The sequence below is a fragment of the Danio rerio genome, chromosome 25 (genome assembly GCF_052040795.2).
Source record: "Danio rerio strain M-AB ecotype USA chromosome 25, GRCz13ab, whole genome shotgun sequence".
In the NCBI taxonomy this organism is placed as follows: Eukaryota; Metazoa; Chordata; class Actinopteri; order Cypriniformes; family Danionidae; genus Danio; species Danio rerio.
In genome coordinates, this window is record NC_141045.1 from 29715123 (window position 1) to 29735000 (window position 19878).

The 19878-nt window shown below is 35.9% G+C and overlaps 1 protein-coding gene across 38 annotated transcripts in view; it reads left to right on the forward strand.

The window, feature by feature from the left end:
• Nucleotides 1-3086: 3086 nt before the first annotated feature.
• The window catches only part of pot1 (protection of telomeres 1 homolog), a 92773-nt gene continuing 75981 nt past the window's right edge, over nt 3087-19878 (forward strand). For 10 of the 38 annotated variants that reach the window (XM_087311002.1, XM_087310999.1, XM_087310975.1 and 7 more), the window contains exons 1-2: nt 3087-3130; nt 7624-7757. Coding sequence is in view for 13 of the 38 variants with exons in the window: in XM_087310975.1 (XP_087167101.1) it covers nt 7638-7757 (120 nt within the window). In the remaining 25 variants the exon portion in view is untranslated. 38 annotated transcript variants of the gene reach the window in all.

Sequence of the window (19878 nt, forward strand, 5' to 3'; positions counted from 1 at the left end):
CAGAAATATAGTTACTCACAGAACAGATGAACCTTGAGTGTTAAATTGATTAAATAATTATTTGAAAAATCAGAAGAAACATTAGATGTCAAATCATTTGAATCTAAAGAACTTTTAGGATTTTAAATTATCATTTTTTGGAAACACTTTATGTACGCATTACATATCGCTCTTATCATGCTCATGACCTTTAACGGCATCCTAATCTTAATTTGTATGGTTTACTATGGAATCGGCCCATCCCTTTTCAGCTATAACTGCTTCAATACCTCTGGGAAGTCGTTCCACAAGGTTCAGGAGTGTGTTAATGTGAATTTCTGACCATTCTTCTAGAAGCGAGGTCAGGCATTGATGTAAGACGGGAAGACCTGGCTCACAGTCTTCACTTTAACTCATCCTATGGGTATTCTATGGGGTTGAGGTCAGAACTCTATGCAGGCCAGTCAATTTCCTATGCATCAAACTTCTGCACTGGTGTGCAGTCATGTCGAAATGCGATGGGGCCATGCCCAAACTGTTCCCACAAAGTTGGCAGCATGAAATCATTCATGTCTTGTGATGGCGAAGCACCAAGGATTCCTCTAACTGATTCTAAGGGGCATATCCCATCTTGAAAAACACCCCACATCATAATCCCCCTCCACAAAACATTACACCTGATGCAATACAGTAAGGTGATTACCATTCCACTGTCAGCTGCCAGACCCAGACTTTCCCAGCCCTATGGCTGTGTATGAAATTGCATCCTTCCCTTTCTATATGTGAAAAGCAGTATGCAGACCAAGTAGTATGCGAAAAATAGTAAGGGAAAAGTATGGATGACCTACTATATTTGCAAGATTATGCAGAGTGCATCCGATGGTTGCTACACTATCCCATAATACAACATAAGAGCATTCATGAATGGGAAAGAAGTGAAGTGTTGTTCATGCGATAATGACAAATGGTGCATGTGAAATGTCCAGAGTTCCATTCAAACTCAATAAAACCAACAGGCCTAAAGTAAATTCAAATTTAGTACCTACACGAGTTATAGACTTTGGATGTACCCTATGATTTCACATGGCCCACCAATTGCTGGCTGAGTCTCTGCTTTTCCAAATTGCTTCCATTTTGTTATAATACCGACAGTTTACAGTTGATATCATATATGTCATATATCTAATAAATCTATCCAGAAAATATTACTTCACATGCTTTATAAATCGTATATACACTACCGGTCAAAAGTTTGGGGTCTTTTTTTTTTTCATGTTTTTTTTTTTTTTTTTAAGAAAATGAATCTGTTAACCAAGGTGGTAACTATCAAAATTTATTTAAAAACATGTAATTGTTAAATACTTATTTGATAAATATTTATTCATTACTTATTGTATGTAGTTTCAAGTGAAATTGTTAGTCCAGTCGTTATTGCTTTTATTACTAATACCATTATTAATAATAATAATAATAATAATAATAATAATAATAATAATGTGTGGCCTGGTGGCGCAGTGGGTAGTGCTGTCACCATACAGCAGGAAGGTCGCTGGTTTGAGCCTCGGCTGGGTCAGTTGGCATTTCTGTGTGGGGTTTGCATATTCTCCCTGTGTTCGTGTGTGTTTTCTCCGGGTACTCTGGTTTCCCCCACATTCCAAAGACACGCGCTATTCACCTTCTTCTTTGCCGACGAGTGGGCGCAGCCATTTGAATCTTTTTGGCTCGAGATTTTCCGGTCTCATTCACTTCCATTCATTTTTAGACGTTAAAAACTTCTCGTTACGCTGCTTGATGTTGCAGACTGATGTTGCAGACGCAATGGTAACCTCTGTCTAATAAAGGTGCTATAAGCCGAAAAGAACATCGGCTCAGTTGGCGTTTCTGTGTGGAGTTTGCATGTTCTCCCTGCATTCGCGTGGGTTTCCTCCGGGTGCTCTGGTTTCCCCCACAGTCCAAAGACATGCGGTACAGGTGAATTGGGTAGGCTAAATTATCCGTAGTGTATGAGTATGAGTATGAGTGTGTGTGTGTGTGTGTGAATGTCTGTGTGGATGTTTCCCAGAGATGGGTTGCGGCTGGAAGGGCATCCGCTGCGTAAAAACTTGCTGGATAAGTTGGTGGTTCTTTCCGCTGTGGCGACCCTGGAGTAATAAAGAGACTAAGATGACAGGAAAATGAATGAATGAATGAATGAATGAATGAATGAATGAATGAATGAATGAATGAATGACTTCTGAAGGATCATGTGTTTCTAAAGACTGGAGTAATGAAGCTGAAAATTCACCCCCAAATCACTGGAATAAATTATTAAATTAACTATATTATAAACAGTTATTTTATAGTGCAATAAATTTTCACAATTTTACAATTTGTAAAATATGTATGAAATAAATGCCACCTTGGTGAGCAGGATAAGCTTTTACATTTAAAAATTGTAGGCCAACTGACCTCAAACTTTTAACTTTTAATTATAGTGTACATTTGAATGATATTCAATAATAATAATTACATTAATATGCAAACTAAATAGGAGTATATTTACTCATATAATCCTAAAAAAAGCAATATATATTTACATTTACATAAAATGGTAAGTAAATAGAATCAATCTATGGGCAATCTTTGGGCAATATATGGCCAAAAAATCTATGAAAATCTGTGAAGAGTCGAAACTCATATCAAAACCTCGATGTGAGTCTACAGTATATCATAAATATTTGATCACATTTGACATTAATTTTAAATACAGCTGTGTATTTTAAAAATGTATTTATTTTATTAGTATTATTATTTTGTGCCAGCAACCCTGGTTAATTTCGGATGTTTTTATTATTTTAACATGCAAAAATCTAACGTTTGCAATATTTGTGTTAACGTTAGATTTTTCACGTGATTTCACAGTTTGCAAATTATAAAAGGCAATGTAAACACATAACGTTATATCTTTTGTGGCATTTTATTATTTTCCTTTTGCTTTTCAAACTTCAGCAAAGGTATTCAGGGTCAATAAAATACCATCGTCTTAAAATACATAAATATTCACGTATAAAGACTTTACCATGTGCGTGACGTAATATCCGGTATACTTAGCGCTCGTTCAAATCTTTAGGGGAGGAAGCTGAAGCTCTGTCCTGCAGTACTTGAGAGCACAGTGAGTTTGACATATTATATTAATGTAGTACTTTTCAGCTGTCAGATAGAAAATAACAAGGTGCACGACTTTATGTGCTATGAAAACGCTAGATCGCTTGCTCTGATTAACTTAACCAGGGAGTAAGCGAGAGCAAAAGCTAACTTGTTTACATCTGTTTCACTTTTTCTGGCTCTGCATTAACTTCATTTGCTTGGCATAAAGAAATGCATTCAAACAAACTTAAGCTATAATAAATATTCATGCAGTATCTTGAGCTGTTATATAAATATAATAGACTATAACCGGAAATATAAGTGATAACTGTTTACTAAAGTGAACATTATAGTTAAACGCGAGCGATTTTATTTCACTGTTATGATCAGTTTAATATCCTTGACATTAATGTCAGATGCTGTTTACACAAATGTCAATGTATTAACGTAGGTACATATAAAGGCCAACAGTCATTGCATCTAAACAACCTTTTCCTCACCGTGGATTCAGAGAAAATAAAGTATCCGTATCTCCTTTCCCTCGCTGTCATTATCGTTTAGCATGTGCTGTAGCTGTATTGAATGTGCCAGAGGAGCTGTTTTCTCTAACATTAGCTGCTGTGATGTTGGCATTATTACTGAAGCGTTTTGTTTACAGACGTTCGTATAGTCGCATTGATATGTTCTTTAAGCATTTTGCTTTTTTTTCACTGGATATTTTGGTCCAAAACAATATGTGGAAAGTTGTTAGTCAGATGTAAGTATAAGATATGTATTTATAGACTTTGTTAATTTTTTACATAGACACTATGGCACGAAGACAGTAACATTTCATTCATTCATTTGCTTTCCAGCTTAATGATAGTCCCTTTATTAATCTGGGTTCGCCACAGCGGAATGAACCGCCAACTTATTTAGCATATGTTTTACACAGCGAATGCCCGTCCAGCCACAACCCATTACTGGGAAACATCCATGCACACTCATTCACACACTCATGCACTACTGTCAATTTTAGCATACCCAATTCACCTGTACCACATGTCTTTGGAGTGTTGTGGAAATCGAAACACCCGGAGGAATCCCACGCGAACATGGGTAGAATATGCAAACTCCACACAGAAATGCCAGCTGACAATGCTGAGGCTGGAACCAGTGACCTTTTTGCTGTTAGGAGAACGTGCTACCCACTGCACCACCTCATCACCACAGTAACATTTAATTAATATAATTCCATTCTGCAGGCATTAATTATTTTTTCAAGGAGACTTTTTTTTTTTTGCAGAAATTAAGTATAATTTATTTATAATAAAACTACTTTACTGCAGTTATCAGTTCAACTTCAGCTTTAAACAACTTCTCTTGCTGACTTGCTGTTTTTTATCACATCAGAAAGATTTAAAAAGTGTGGATGACAAAAAACATCTAAAAATTATTTGTCAGTTACATTAAACCAATATCGCAATATCAGCTGTGGCTTCAAAGGTTCCATCCTCTGAGTTTGGAGATATCTTGTCTTAAGCTTCCTGTTTCCTTTATTTTGTTATTCAGAACATTGTAGATGTAATGCGCATTGCAGAATGAAATTAAGTTACATCGACACTCCGCAAGAAAATAAAAGTCAAATAATTATGAAAAACAAGAACAACTTAGCAGCAGTAAACACTAAAGACCTAATATAAAAAATAAGCATTGTGATATATATATATATGGAATGAACCGCCAACTCATTGAGCATACGCGTGCGTTTTTACCAACCAAGTTTGTCAACGCCATTATATCGACACAGACCACTCTGCTTATTCATGCCAGAGTCCCTTGGACTCGGAAAAAGTGATAGAGAAGCGAAGTGTTAATTTGTGTGTAACCTATATTTATTTATTTAGTACTTGGTTATGGGTAAAACAAAGACCACGCGGGTCAGGTAGTTAAAATGGTAGGCTACAAATAATAAATCCGTTATGAATTATTTATTAATAATTAATTAGTTCACTGCACACACACACACATACACATATATATATATATATATATATATATATATATATATATATATATATATATGTGTGTGTGTGTGTGTGTGTGTATGTGTGTGTATATATATCTAACGAGTCGACTCTTCTGTTTTTTAATCTATCAGGTAACGTATCACAGCATCGGTAAACTGCTTAAATCTTTTGCTTTCACGCTTGTTGTGAAAACCTCAGATACTGTTGGTTGGTTCCTGTTGATTGTGCACTTTTTTTACCAAGTTTGTCGACGCCATTATAACGACACAGATCACTCTGCCAGAGTCCCATGGAAAAAGTGATTGACAGGTGGTATTTTGTGTGTAACTTATCTTTATTTATTTATGATTTGGCTATGGTAAAACAAAGAACTTGCGAGTCAGGTAGTTCAAACGGTATTCTACAAATATTTAGTTTGTTATGAATTAATTATTTTTTCATAAATAATTCACCATCCCGTAAAACGACGATGCCGCGTCCATCGCAATGTTTTACAATAGACATCGTACAAGACCAAATTGGTCAACATCACCTAACCCTACTTGGTATTACGATACTTCAGCTTGTTTAGTATCATAATGTGAATTAACGGTATAGCGACAACCCAACACAATCTCACGGCAATTCGTAACTTTTTCATTCAGTGGCTAATTCGTACAAATTCGTACGATATAATTCGTACATTTTAGTATGATTTGCGTATCCCCCAATGACGGTTGGGTTTAGGTGCCACGCCTCCTTTTTAAAATCGTACATTTTCTTACGACTGAACTTGTACGAATTCGTACGAATTAGCCACTAAACTGCCAAAACATAAAATACTTACGTTTTCTCGTGAGATCAGGCTGGACAACCCTAGTGTGTTTATGGTGTTAATTGGTGAAGTTCCTTTTGAATCTTTTGGTTTTGTGGTTCTGGTTTTAGAAAGGGCAAAATAATGTCTTGTCTGGGTTAATTAATTCTTGTTTGGAGTTGAGGAATCCCTTCAGGAATTAATTAGACACACCATGTATTGATTTTTCTGTGTTTTGCTGAATTCTGTGCTTTTAACAGAAAAGCCTAATTCACTTTGTGCAGGCTTAGTTCCTTTCCGTTCCACTTTGGAGGTTTCAATTTCCTTTTTGGAGTGCCTTGGAGAAATGCGTAGGAATATTCATAAGCACTAACAACATCACTACGGTTCATCCTGATGCCCTGTGTAATGATGTCTTCCGTATGTTGTCTGGGGGCGAGTAACTGGATGTTGCAAGAAATGTATTCGCGATGCCAAGCCTTATAAATACAATTTTTTTTTGCAGTGACTGATTTGGGACCAGGAATTTGAACATCAGTTTAGTTCAGTCACTGATGATTGTCACGGTTCTCTACTTCTGAATGAAGGTGAGGTGACACCTGACAGAGTTAATTTCAGTCCTTTTAAACGACTCTTAGATTCATTGAGTCTGCTTTCAGTCAAGTGGAAATTGTTTGGATTTATCCGCTTTTCATTGGAATGAGAGGTCAGGTCAGGTCAGGGGTTGACTTTCCGTTCACACATGATTATCATGTTGAGTTTTATTTAAAAAACACTCTTCAAGGTCAGTGAAGATGGATTACCCATAAGCCCACTCAGTTTAGCGCACTCTTTCTCTCGCTTTAAACATGAATTATCTGGGGACCACTAGTCAGGTGGTATTCTCAACAGATACATTCAAATCTGTGTGTTGCCATTGTCAAGGGAGTTGAGACTTAGCCTATTGGTTCCACTTCCAGCTCTCTGCTGCTCTTCCTGTTTAGAGGTGTAAATATGTTTCATCGTTTGATGTTGTTATGAGGTACAGCATTGTGCATAGGGTTAAGAATTCAAAATACTTAGATTAAGAATTGAATACTTCATGTGTAAATACTTTGTGTGTCTTTATTGTGTTTTTAATCATTTTATTCTATTAAAAGCAGCATTTGCAGATGCAAATGTTGCCTCAAACATTGCATGATGCCGGTACTTATGTTGGATAATTGCTTTTTTCTGTGTGATCAGTTCCTGCTCTTTTGCATAAAGTTTTTAAACAAAGACACATCATTTCATATAATCAACCAATGCTAAAGCATAATTGTTGGAGATAATAATTGCAAAAAAGTGTGCTTAATGATATTGGATATGCATGTATTCATTTAATTACTTTATTATAACTGAATAAGCATTAATTTAATAGAGACAGTGCATCCAAAAAGTATAGTGCTTCACTTTTTCCACATTTTTTATGTTACAGCCTTATTCCAAAATGGATTCAATTAATTTATTTTGTCAAAATTCTACACACAATACCCTAATAGTTCTGACTTCAACTGTATGCTGCTTGTGCTTTTTTAATTAGCCAACCATATCTGTTTTTGGTTATGTTAACCGTTTCTGAAAGGTTTTAACATGTGGTATGCTGCTTTAGTCCATCCAAGTTATGACTGTTTTTTGCTTGTCAACATATATGTGTATATATAGACGTATATCAATTACTTTTTTGTATTTTTACAGATATAATCAAAGGCATGCCTGTAGAAAAAGTCAACAATTCATCTGACTTAGACACCAAGGTCCCTTCTTGTCTCCAACTCACATCTATTGGACAACTCACACTGACCTCTGACCCCTCACACAGATGTGTTAAGGTTTGATGTTGCTATCTTTGGTTTCTCTTTAACAATCACAGGCTACCTTAACTGTAGGGATGGGTACCGAAACTCAGTACTTTATCGGTATCGGTGCCTTATTATAAAAGACTAGGGGTGTAACGATTTATCGTTGTACGATTTATTGCGATGCAAAAATGTCACAATATGCATCGTGGCATTATGACGATTTCATTACGATACGACGTCCGTTTTCTCTTTTTAGTTGAGCTGTTTGCACGTGAGCTACGTTCCACCTGCTGTCGCACGTGAGTTCATATTGCAGCAGCAGTAATGTTAGCAGACCAAGATGAGTGGAGTTGAAATAGAGGATGGCCCATCCTCTCAAAATCAGACGTCTGGCAACAATTCGGTTGTACAGTCATTGCTTTAGACTCATCCGCATTTTGACACGCATACTGGGACAAACATTGCCTAAGTTTTACGCCTGTTTCACACCGCAAGCGTCAGCGGCGCGTGAGCAGAGCTTGCGCAGCGCGTATGTCGAGCAGTAGCAGCACGCAGGCGTTTGCCTTTCACACCAGCTGCGTCTGCAGCGTGCAGCTCTTTGGCAGCTGCTGCAGAGATCAACCTATCTCTGTCTATTCTATCTAGTTACCCATGTCTCTCTATATACAAATACACTTTTTAAACTTTTCATCCTCACCAAGGCCCCTCCTATGCTGTTTCTTTAACCTGCAAATGTTAATTTTACAAATTTTATAGATCTAATAGTACTGTATGCTTCTCAAGCTAAATTATATGAGAAGTGTCTACTGTCAGAAGACAATCGCCTGTGATATCATGTCATTTGTTTTTTGATTATCAGGTTGCTGTAGACCTAGTTATGATAATATTTATACAATATAGTTATAATGATATTTATACATGATCAAACTAGTTTTACTTTCTCCGCTTCAGTGATGTCCAGCGGCAGAATAACAGCTCGTTAATTCATGCTCGTGCAGAGGATGAGACGGACAAAAGTAACCAATGCATGTCATTCTTTTACTTATTTTCGTGTTGTCAGATTCACAGTGCAAACAGCTCCCGGTAGGAATAACTCGAGTGAACATAGAACAAAGCCGATTAAAACTTTCTTCCTCTGCTCAGCTGCACAGAACACAGCGAGCTCACATAATCAAGCATGTGTGTCGAACTACACTACCCACAATACACTTCGCTATGGACTACAAATCCCGTAAATATTCTATTTCCCCTCTCCTACAACACTAGTGTGCAACTTAAGCAAAACTGATACTAAAATTGTTTTACATTTGGTTTTGTAGTTCGGGCCTAAATAAATGTTTGTTGCCGTTTTTAATCGTTTTAAGTTAATTTGAATGACTATATATAAACCATTTGACATTATTAACGCATTTATTGGGTAAAATTGCTTTTTACTGTCATTCAATGTGTTTTGGTCATTATCAATGCACTGTCACTTTAATTGAGCATGAGCAGCGCGTCAAAAATAGACAGTAGACCCAGCGCCGAAACTATCGCTGCACTGCTGCTTCAGCGACGCTCACGCCTCGCTCTGACGCGCTGCTGCTGCGTGCGGTATGAAAGCTCTAATCTGTTAACATGGACGCCGAAAACACTGCACATCTCGGTGCATTGACGATGCTTTCCATACATAATTCAATTTTTGCTTCACAACACATCAAAAAGCTGTATGAAAATATATACATATATTAATGTGTATACATTATTTGTAATACAATTTTGTGCTTTAATACAAGCAGTCAGATATATGAACAAGGGCTGCATGATTAATCGAAAAAGATAACGACCCTACACACGATCCTAATTTAGCTTTTTCTACAAATTAGCCAATTATATTTTCAAGGTCAGGAGAGAAGAAAAGGTGGCCACACAAGTCTTCACAGCAACATTGACAACTTCAAATTATGTTAAAAGTGTCACATACTGTATTTATAAGGTAAAGTTCACCCAAAATGTCATTTCTGTCTTCATGTAATGATGTATTCATGGTCACGAAATCGCACGCGAGCTGACACACTGTTTGTTTACTGCTGAGAACGGCCACGTGCACGCATGACGCCTACTTTGGTGAACACAACCTGCATATGCTGTAAATTACAGGTAATAACGTTTTAAATAACGTTCAGTTTGTTGCACAGAGCGATAGTGCGGAAGGTTTGATTTGCATGTATGTGTTTTTTTCTCACAGTGACTGCAACCATGAGCCGCACTCGGATGTGAAAGTTAAACCTGTGCGCACATCTTTTAAATGATCATTTCGCATTTTAGAGTTATGATTACAACAAGCATTTGATATGTTTTTTCTTTAATAGCAAACAAAGTGTTGGGGATAAAAATAAATGTTTACTGTGTCAGTATAACCCTAGCCTATATATAATAGAAATATAATGGCCTAATAATGTTGTCAATGACAGATGACAAGCACATGTCTTAAACATAATAAATAAACTTTAAAATTATGAATAGTTATATTCTGATGTCATCATTTTACTGTGAATTAACAAACAGGACGTATTGAAAGTCTGTTCAAGTCCACCATAATACAAAATTTTGCATTTTAAGCAACAGTAGACCGAAACATAGGCCTAATATTATTGTTGTTGTTTTACCATATGTTTGAGAATTAACAATAATAATAGGCTAATTATATTAACCTTTATTTTACGTTTACAAAATCATGAGAAAGAATTGTGATCTTTATTTTAAACAAAAAAATTGTGTTTCACATTTTTGCCAGAATTGTGCAGCACTAATTTTTTATTAATCACTAATTTTACCTGCTCAAAGAAAACACTCTTTTAGAATGTTTTAAACAAAACTCCAATACATGAAGACAACATGAGCATTTATAGCAAATCAACTAATGTAAATATTATCCAGCTTGCTTTTTGAGCACTGTCAATCGAGTTCTTACACTCCTATGATTGGTCATTGTCTTTAACCGTTCAACAGAAAGGGCTGCGATTAGCTTTAAAAACAGAAGCGCTGTTCACCGATGAGTGATACGGGAAGAACAGCCGTGGTTATAGTCTATATGTGCATAATGCGCGGTTATCATGGGTAATCCGTAATAGATGCAGTGGAGAAAACTCGCACCATGGCACGCTCGTTTCTGGATCAGTCGCGAAGAGAGGAAGAGTTACCTCACGAACACACCAGCGGGTAGGACTGCAACTAACGTTTATTTTAATAATCGATTCATTTGTTTATTATTTTTTTGAATAAGATAAAAAACAAACATCAATTTCCAACCGTTTATTAAAAAAAAATAAACTCATCCCTGAGCTGTTATAATAATAATAATAATCATTATTATTATTATTATAAAATAAAAAACAAGTAGTTTTGTCCTGTTTTTAATACAAATATTTAATTATTTTAAAATCAAGATACATAATAGACACATGAAATAGCATAAGAAATTTAATTTTAATTTAAGTTTAATTAAAACAAATTAAATTATTTGTGAATTGGTTGAGAAAAATAATCTTAAAAAGATCTATTCTCAAACAGAATTTTTACCATTTCACATAAACATGTAAATGATTGTGATCTATAACGTGAGATGGGTGTCGCCATGTTTACTTGCAGCCATACATTTGCCTTATTCATAAAAAGCAGAACACATGGGATTCAGCAAGTAAATTTACCAGTTACTCCCCAAATGTATGCGTGAGTGGCTGGTGAACTTAGAGAAGAGCAGATTCAACTTTATAGTTACTTTCACTATGTGTAATGTGTATCTGATATAAATAAAACACCTCTGCAAATTATGTTTGAATGGATTGTTAGACTTCCTTGTGTTTTACAAACTCTTAATATATTGTTTTACTAGTACTTGTGTGTATTTACATGTCTAAAACAAATTAAGTATTAGGCGGTCAAAACGCTGCATAATTGTAATAATATGACACGTATTTCTCAGCGGGGTTAAGTTGGTTTTGTTTTCGAAAAAAAAAAAACGATGGAATTTTGCAGCATTTTTCCTTAGTAGTGAAATAGCGGCTCATGTGCTGTATACTACCTTCAGTGTCAGTAAAAGACTGTCCAGTAAACTTACAAGCAGTGAATTGTGGACAATTATCTGCTTTTTTCATCGGTAGTAGGAGTGTTTTACTTACTCGTCCTCGCCTCCTTCGACATAGTATTCTCCCGCGACATCACTCGCAGGAGATAAATGACATTAGTACGTAATAACCGGTTATGATCTATTAGTACCAAACTGTTATCGAATTGTCTGCATCGCGGTGCACACAAGTCTTTTGCTGAACAGAGCCATCACTTTTGATGCTCATAAATGTTCATGAAAGTCATCACGCTACACAAATTGTGCCTCATTCACACTAGCAGCAGCTTTGCATCTGCCTGTCGCTCTGAATGGCGACCTGTTGCAAATGCAGGTCTGTGTAGGTCTACAGCATCAAGAATACAACTGACCTCTGAGCTTTACTGGTGCTCCTATTGGTTGTAGCTCAAGAAAGTCGCTCTTCATTTGCATAAATCTGATGGATTCCTAAGTTTGTTGCATCGCTCGACATGCTCACCTAGTTGTCAAAGGGCCCTGTCGCCAGACGTCGCTCACTCTCAGTGGATGAACGACCGCTTATCGCTTTGCTACTGCTATTGTGAGTACATCCTTAAAGTTGGAACTAAAGTGTACAGAGCTGCGGCCCTCCTGGAACTGAGTTTGACCCCCTGATGTATGCATGCATGTATGAATGTATGTATCTATGTATGTATGTATGTATGTATGTATGTATGTATGTATGTATGTATACATGTATACTAGGGCTGTGCAATTGATCGAAAATCCGATTTCGATTTTCGATTATGGCTTCTAACGATTATGAAAAACCGTTAATCGAGATAAACGATTATTGCATCATAACAAAAGCGCGAAAGACCACGTGCTTATATTTGTGTGCAACACGCGCACACGCATAAGCACGCGGTCAGCATTCAGTCTCATTCGCACACTGAGACGAGCAGAGGAGCGCAGACATCTAAAGTAATCTTAACATGAGCGCTTTAATGGTCAAATAGATGTCAAAACGCGATGATTAGTGATTATTCATATTAACCCTCATTTGCGTAATAAAGAAACGAGTTAAGAATCAAAAGACACGTGAAAGAGAAACCATTAAAGTGACAGTGCAAAATGCTGCCGCCTATTTTATCAATAATCAAACGATGAGACCATTCCTTACTGCTCTTGACTGAAAGATTTTTGTAGCTGAAGTGTTTTTCTTAGGGTGAAGATGCTTAAATCACAGTTTGTTTTATATTTTTATTTTAATGTATTAATTTCTTAATAAATTTTTTATCTGTATTTAATTTCTTTTTACTAGATGTTTTTCAAAATACAAGCATTCAGATTAAAGTGCAATTCAAAGGCTTAACTAGATTAATTAGACAAGTCATTGTATAACAGTAGTTTCTTCTGCAGGCAATCAAAAAATATATTGCTTAAGGGGGCTAATAATATTGACCTTAAAATGGGTTTCAAAATATTTAAAGCTGCTTTTATTCTAGCTAAAATAAAACAAATAAGACTTTCTCCAGAAGAAAAAAAATATTAGAGGAAATACTGTTAAAATTCATTGCTCTGTTTAACATAATTTGGGAAATAGTTATTTAAAAAAACAAAATTCTCAGGAGAGCTAATAATTTTGACTTTAACTGATAATCGTTTTGAAAAATCGTGATTACAATTATGACCAAAATAATCGTGATTATGATTTTTTCCAAAATCGAGCAGCCCTAATGTATACAGTTGAAGTCAGAATTTTTAGCCCCCTTTGAATTTTTTTCTTCTTTTTAAAATATTTTCCAAATGATGTTTAACAGAGCAAAGACATTTCAACAGTATGTCTGATAATATTTTTTTTCTTCTGGAGAAAGTCTTATTTGTTTTATTTTGTCTAGAATAAAAGCAGTTTTTAATTTTTTAAACACCATTTTATGGACTAAATTATTAGCCTCTTTAAGCTATTTTTTTTCGATAGTCTAAGGAACAAACCATCATTATACAATAACTTGCCTAATTACTCTAACCTGCCTAGTTAACCTAATTAACCTAGTTAAGCCTTTAAATATCACTTTAAGCTGTATAGAAGAGACTTGAAAGATATATGTTAAAAATATTATTTACAGTAATTTTGGTAAAGATAAAATAAATCAGTTATTAGAGATTAGTTATTAAAACTATTATCTTTAGAAATGTGTTGAAAAAATCTTCTCTCTGTTAAACAGAAATTGGGGAAAAAATAAACAAGTGCTCTAATAATTCAGGGGCTAATAATTCTGACTTCAGCTGTATGTACTGTATGTATGTATGTATGCATGCATGTATGTGTATGTTTTGTGCACTGCTGGGCTACTGATTACTCATTAGGAACTGGTGAAATGCTGCTATTTAAATAGAGAATTAGATTACATATATAAAGTTGGGTAAAAAAGAAAACCCACTGAATAAAAAAAAAAGACATCTGTGTATCAGTACAAAATTTTGATTAAATATTAGGCCTGAATAATAAATCGTTTGAGCATCGATATCACAATTTGTTTATCTGCAAGTCACATCACAGGATTAGATTACTTAAAGTTAAAAAGATACTATTAAATATAAATGTTATTATTTATACAATGATAGCCGTGTTCTTTTACATTTAATTGTTCTTGAATTTCTGTATTTGAATTCTGTTAAAATTATAAAGCACTGTTTATTTATTTATTTTTGCTTGTATTTTATTAGAAATTATGCAGATATACTGTATAGAAATAGACCTGATCATCCCACTCGATCTAAATATATGAAATCTTTCCAAATTGAGCTATTTAAATCATCTTCTTGTCGCAACTGTATAATGCAGCAAAACAAAATATCGCAAAGTCTGATTTTTCCAATATTTTGCAGACCTTATTGGTGCATTGCTTAGTAATGCACCAATTCCGATACTTGGATTGAATATACCGCATACTTTTGCTGGGTCGGGTATTGGCCAGCTGGTACCGATCCAAATCCGATCTTGCACGTGTGTCATATTTTGTGTTTGTTAGCAAACAAAGCAATGAAGGTAGCCTATTATAATGCATTAGAAAGTTGTCTTGTAGGCCTACTATATCCCAAATGTTCTGAAGCCATTGGATAGTTTATTGTGAAGTACAAATAATTATTCACGTGGTTAAATTCATGTGCACTTCCCTCCACTGCGCCTGTCAAACACATTCTCCATTCATTCACAATTCAAACTGTGTGTCACGTTCATTTATGACAACGAGAAAAACTTTCTCCAAGACAATTTGTTCCTATTATTTTAAATAATCAGTGGAGAAATGCATTTAGTTTTGCATTGAATGTGTTAATTTTGACCTGCAACAATTAGTTAATTGCTGTTTCTAAATCTGTTTAAAAATCTGTTAGATCAGCAGAACTCATTCGCAACGCTGAAGTAGATATGGTTATTACCTGCTTTTCCTGCTCTTCACACACAAAGTAGGTCTACCTAAATTTTTTAATTAGAAAAGGCTCAATAATACATTAGACAGATCCTCAACGCACTGATCCTCAACACACTGATTTCTTCCTGCAAATACCAGAGGGCTGCGCTCTGTGTCCCTGTGATGCATCAAGCGCTTCTTTCACGCACCGGTTGCACAGATGTGATGTGCCCCGCTCTATAAAATTATTTTGAGAAACTTTCAATACGTTTCTGTTTTCTCATCCTTCCGAATAGTTTGATAGTTAATCAGCTGATCTGTCATACTATTGAATTTTATAGGGGAACTATTATGCAAAAAATCTTTTTCTTAGGCATGTAAACACAGTTGTGTTGCAACAATGTGCAAATATAGTCAGCCTCTAATGGTAAAAATTCATTAATTCTATTTTTATCATCACACTTTGTCTGCAGAAACTCTTTGATTGACATTTTCTCTTTGTAGATGTCATCAGGGGGAGAGAGTCTTGCCCATTAGTGAAGATCTCTCCCTCATTAGCATAGACATTCCTGAGAGAGAAGCATTAGAGTAGCACTGTACCTGCTAAAGATAATGCCAGCGACTAAGAGGTGAGCTATAAATGTTGAGTTTTAGGATGCAGAAATGAATACCATAGTAGAACTGTAATTAGGTCTTAAAAGTTAGGCCCGACAGAATTCAACCAAAGCCCGACAAGTATACTTTGATTGACAACTTTTTAAAAGCCCAAACCTGTTTACAGCCAATCATTATTTAAATGCACACAGTTCTTTTGCCTTTTTTTAAGAATGAGTCGTTTATATGTTTTTTTTTACTTAATTTATTCATAATAAATGTGGCTATATGCCACTTACAAGTTGGAACAAAGAAATAAAATAAGTCCTCTCAGCACCCTAGGTACAGTACATACACTTAGCCGTTAAATTAGCCCACAAACCAATAAAAACAAGTCTTTCTTAACAAATAACATAAAATTAACATAAATTCTAAATTATGACTGGCTTTTGGCAATAACGAAATTAAGATAAAGGCTCTGCAAGATTTGTTTTGCCACTTTTCTTTACAATCCGGCCTTAAAGCAACAGTGAAGCTGAATAATAAAAGAATAATGCCAACATTAGTGCATAAACTCTGTCTACATTGTGCATTTATGATTTCATTAATATTTAGGCCCCGTTTACACTTGTGCGTTTTAGTTTTAAAACGGCGTTGTAGAATGAAAACGATTCGCGTCCACACTCGCGTTTTACCCAGCGTTTCTGAACAGCTCTCCGTCCACACCAAAACGCTGAAACCCATCACGTGACCACACACACACTCTCGGGCAAGCGCTCCAGCATTTCTACCCAGATGAGAGCTCTGCTTGTCGGATTGCTCATCACGCATCTCCCGCTGGATCTAATCTCACTATATTTGCTAAACGTGATATTTCATTCATGTTGTTGTCTTTATCTAACGACATAGGCCAATTCCCTGACTTTGGTCATTGGAATCTATTAAGTTACTTGTTCACGGGTAACATGTTTTGGTTAAGCGCAAAGATAAGTTAATGATTAATCCAGGTACATTGATTGATCGCTCATCTGTATTTCCTACAATGTTTAAACTTATTGTGTGTTATACTTTTATAATTATCGATTATAAAAACTGATATTCAGCAAAAGAGAGGGTGCGTTTCGTATTTTCACTGAAATTGAAAGGAGGCAGTTGTTATAGGCTCCGTTTTGTTATAAATATCCACACAGTGAAGATGACGCCCATATATGCAGCACGACGCCTCAACATTTATGCTGTCTGTTAAGTTGCTAATATTAAAAAGAAAATAGGCAGTTCCTTAAATCATGTTTACATTTTATTGTTGAGAAAGTGAAACAACGTAGCCAAGGTGATGTGAATGAAGTTATAAAGTACACTGTTCCCCTTGAAGATTTACCCGTGTCCTCGGTATGTTTTCCATATCAAACTGAAAAGGGGGAGACTGCAGCCTTGATCAAACTTGCGAAGTCTTAACTTACAAGAAGAGGATGCGAGACTGAACTGTGTGTGGGCTACTTAATATTGAGGAAAAGCCCCAATCAGATAGGCGAACGTTTGCAGCCCCGCCTCCGTTTTCAGATGTCTCCGTCTTTCCCCATCCTCACTGAGACGGAGCAGCAGCGTTTTAGAATGAAAACGGCCTCTCCAGCGTTTTCAAAAAGCTCCGTTTTCAGCGCTCGAGAACTCCGGCGTAGTGTGGACGGATGGCGTAACCGTAGCAAAACTTATGCGTTTTCAAACTAAAACGCACTAGTGTAAACGGGGCCTTAGTTATATATTTTTTGAATCCACTGTAGATAGCTTTAGCACGGTCCTGCGCTCACTGATTGTGTGTCCAGCAGCACTAAACACCCTTTCACTGCTGCCACTACTTGCCGGGATGCACTACTGATCTAGCTAATTTTGCAGGTTTTGAGTAGGATTGTTTGTTCATCCACCAGCCAAGAACATTTATTTCATTTTCCATCAAGGTTATTATAGTTAATAAAAACGAACGAAAAAACGAAAACTAAAATGTTAAATAATTGTCGTTAACTGAAATAAAAATAAAAACTAGAGCTAACTGAAACTATATTGTGTACATACAAAACTAACTGAAACTAACTAAAACAATTGCAAAAAACTCCTTAGTTTTCGTATTTGTAAATGTATTTAATACATAATCTTACTGTAAGCCTTTTAGAAGTAAATATAATCCGCGCTGCAGGTGTTTGTGTTTGACACTTTTGCACCTTAGTGTATCCTGCTGCCACTGACCAGATCGAGCCAGCTCTCCTCCAGTCATCCTCGCTGTTGTTCTAGTGAAAAAAACAACGTGTGTACATGATAGCAGCACGGTGACAACATTAAATACAGACACTTAAAACTATTACTTTTAACACATTTGTGCCCAGTAATGGGTTTTAATTCTGTATCGCGATCAAATCTTTTTAACCCAATCTTCTAAGAAGTGAACTGGTTGAACTTGTTCACCAAATCGGACTGAATCATTTGATACGATTCGCATCTCCAGTAAGCACTTATCCACCAACTACTTACTTTATAACAAGCCTAATGCCCCCCTCTGACTCTAAATAATCCAATATATACTCTCATTCAGTTATTAAAACAGCAAAGTTACATTGAGAAGTGGTGAACCGATACTACTGCACATGCGTGATTCAGTGAACCAAACAAAAACAGTACAGCCCGCTGTTTGACTGAACTGAACTTGGAACAACAGCAGCGCGGGTAAACCAAGGGCTTAAATGAGAGGATCTGGAGAAAAACGCAAGTTTATTTCATAACAGTCAATCGTAATGGAATTTGAATAAGTGAATCATGATTCAGTTGGGTTGCAAAACTTAACTGTAAGACATTATTCAGATCATGTTGATGTTTTAACTGACTGAAATTACTGTTGCTGACTACATAATGTTGAGTCATAACATTCGCGTTAGAAATCTGAACTTCCCATCATCAGGACTGGATTAATATTTTAGAGGCCCCTGGGCACAATGTCTTAAAGGCTCCCTTTAGCTGCACTCTATAGTTGAATTAAAAATAATATTAATATAATATTTGTTAAATAAAATTTATTTATAATGTATTGCCCACATTTTTAAAAGTAATGATATACAGTACATACATTTCTAGTCTACAAAGATTTAACTTATTTTTAAAGCATTTAAAGAACACTTTGAAAAAAAAATACTAATACAACTATAGGGGAAATTAATGGATTTTAATATACTTGTTCAACTTCACTGAAGCAGTACTAAAATTTATATTTAAGGATATTTTTTAATGTATAACTTCTACAAACTTATAATGCACATGATTTGGATAACACCTCTCCAATCCAGTTCTAGTAATTCATGTCCTCCATAATACACACACTTATTAATGATTCCTACTTGTCTTCCTCGTGATGAAGAGTAAGCAAAATCTAAGTGCGGACTGGCCCCTGGACCTGTGCCCATATTGCCCATTGGTAAATCCGGCCCTGCCCATCACTACTCTGCCTAACCTTAGAAGCAGCCTTGAACACATATTGTACCTAAGACTGCAGGTTTGTGGGCTGTTGTATTTGAATTTGAGGATGGGTAGATGGTTGTGGTAGATAATAGTGTTCATGTTTTCAAAAAATGTATGACTGAGTTTTTATTATACAATATTTATCCTGTTGAGGGCAAAGCAGTGGCGCAGTAGGTAGTGCTGTCGCCTCACAACAAGAAGGTCACTGGGTCGCTGGTTCGATCCTCGGCTCAGTTGGCATTTTTTGTGTGGAGTTTGCATGTTCTCTCTGTGTCCGCGGTGGGTTTCCTCCTGGTGTTCTGGTATCCCCCACAGTCCAAAGACATGCGGTACAAGTGAACTGGGTAGGCTAAATTGTCCGTAGTGCATGGGTGTGTGTGTGTGAATGTGTGTGTGGATGTTTCCCAGAGATGGAAAATCCCAGAGGGTTGGGGCTGGAAGGGCATCTGCTGCATGAAAACTTCTGCTGTGGCGAATGAATGAATGAATGATTTATCCTGTTGATTTTGAATCTTGCACCTAACAAATATCCTCATTTAGGAAAAAAAAACAAACTAATACTGAAACTAATATTAACTAA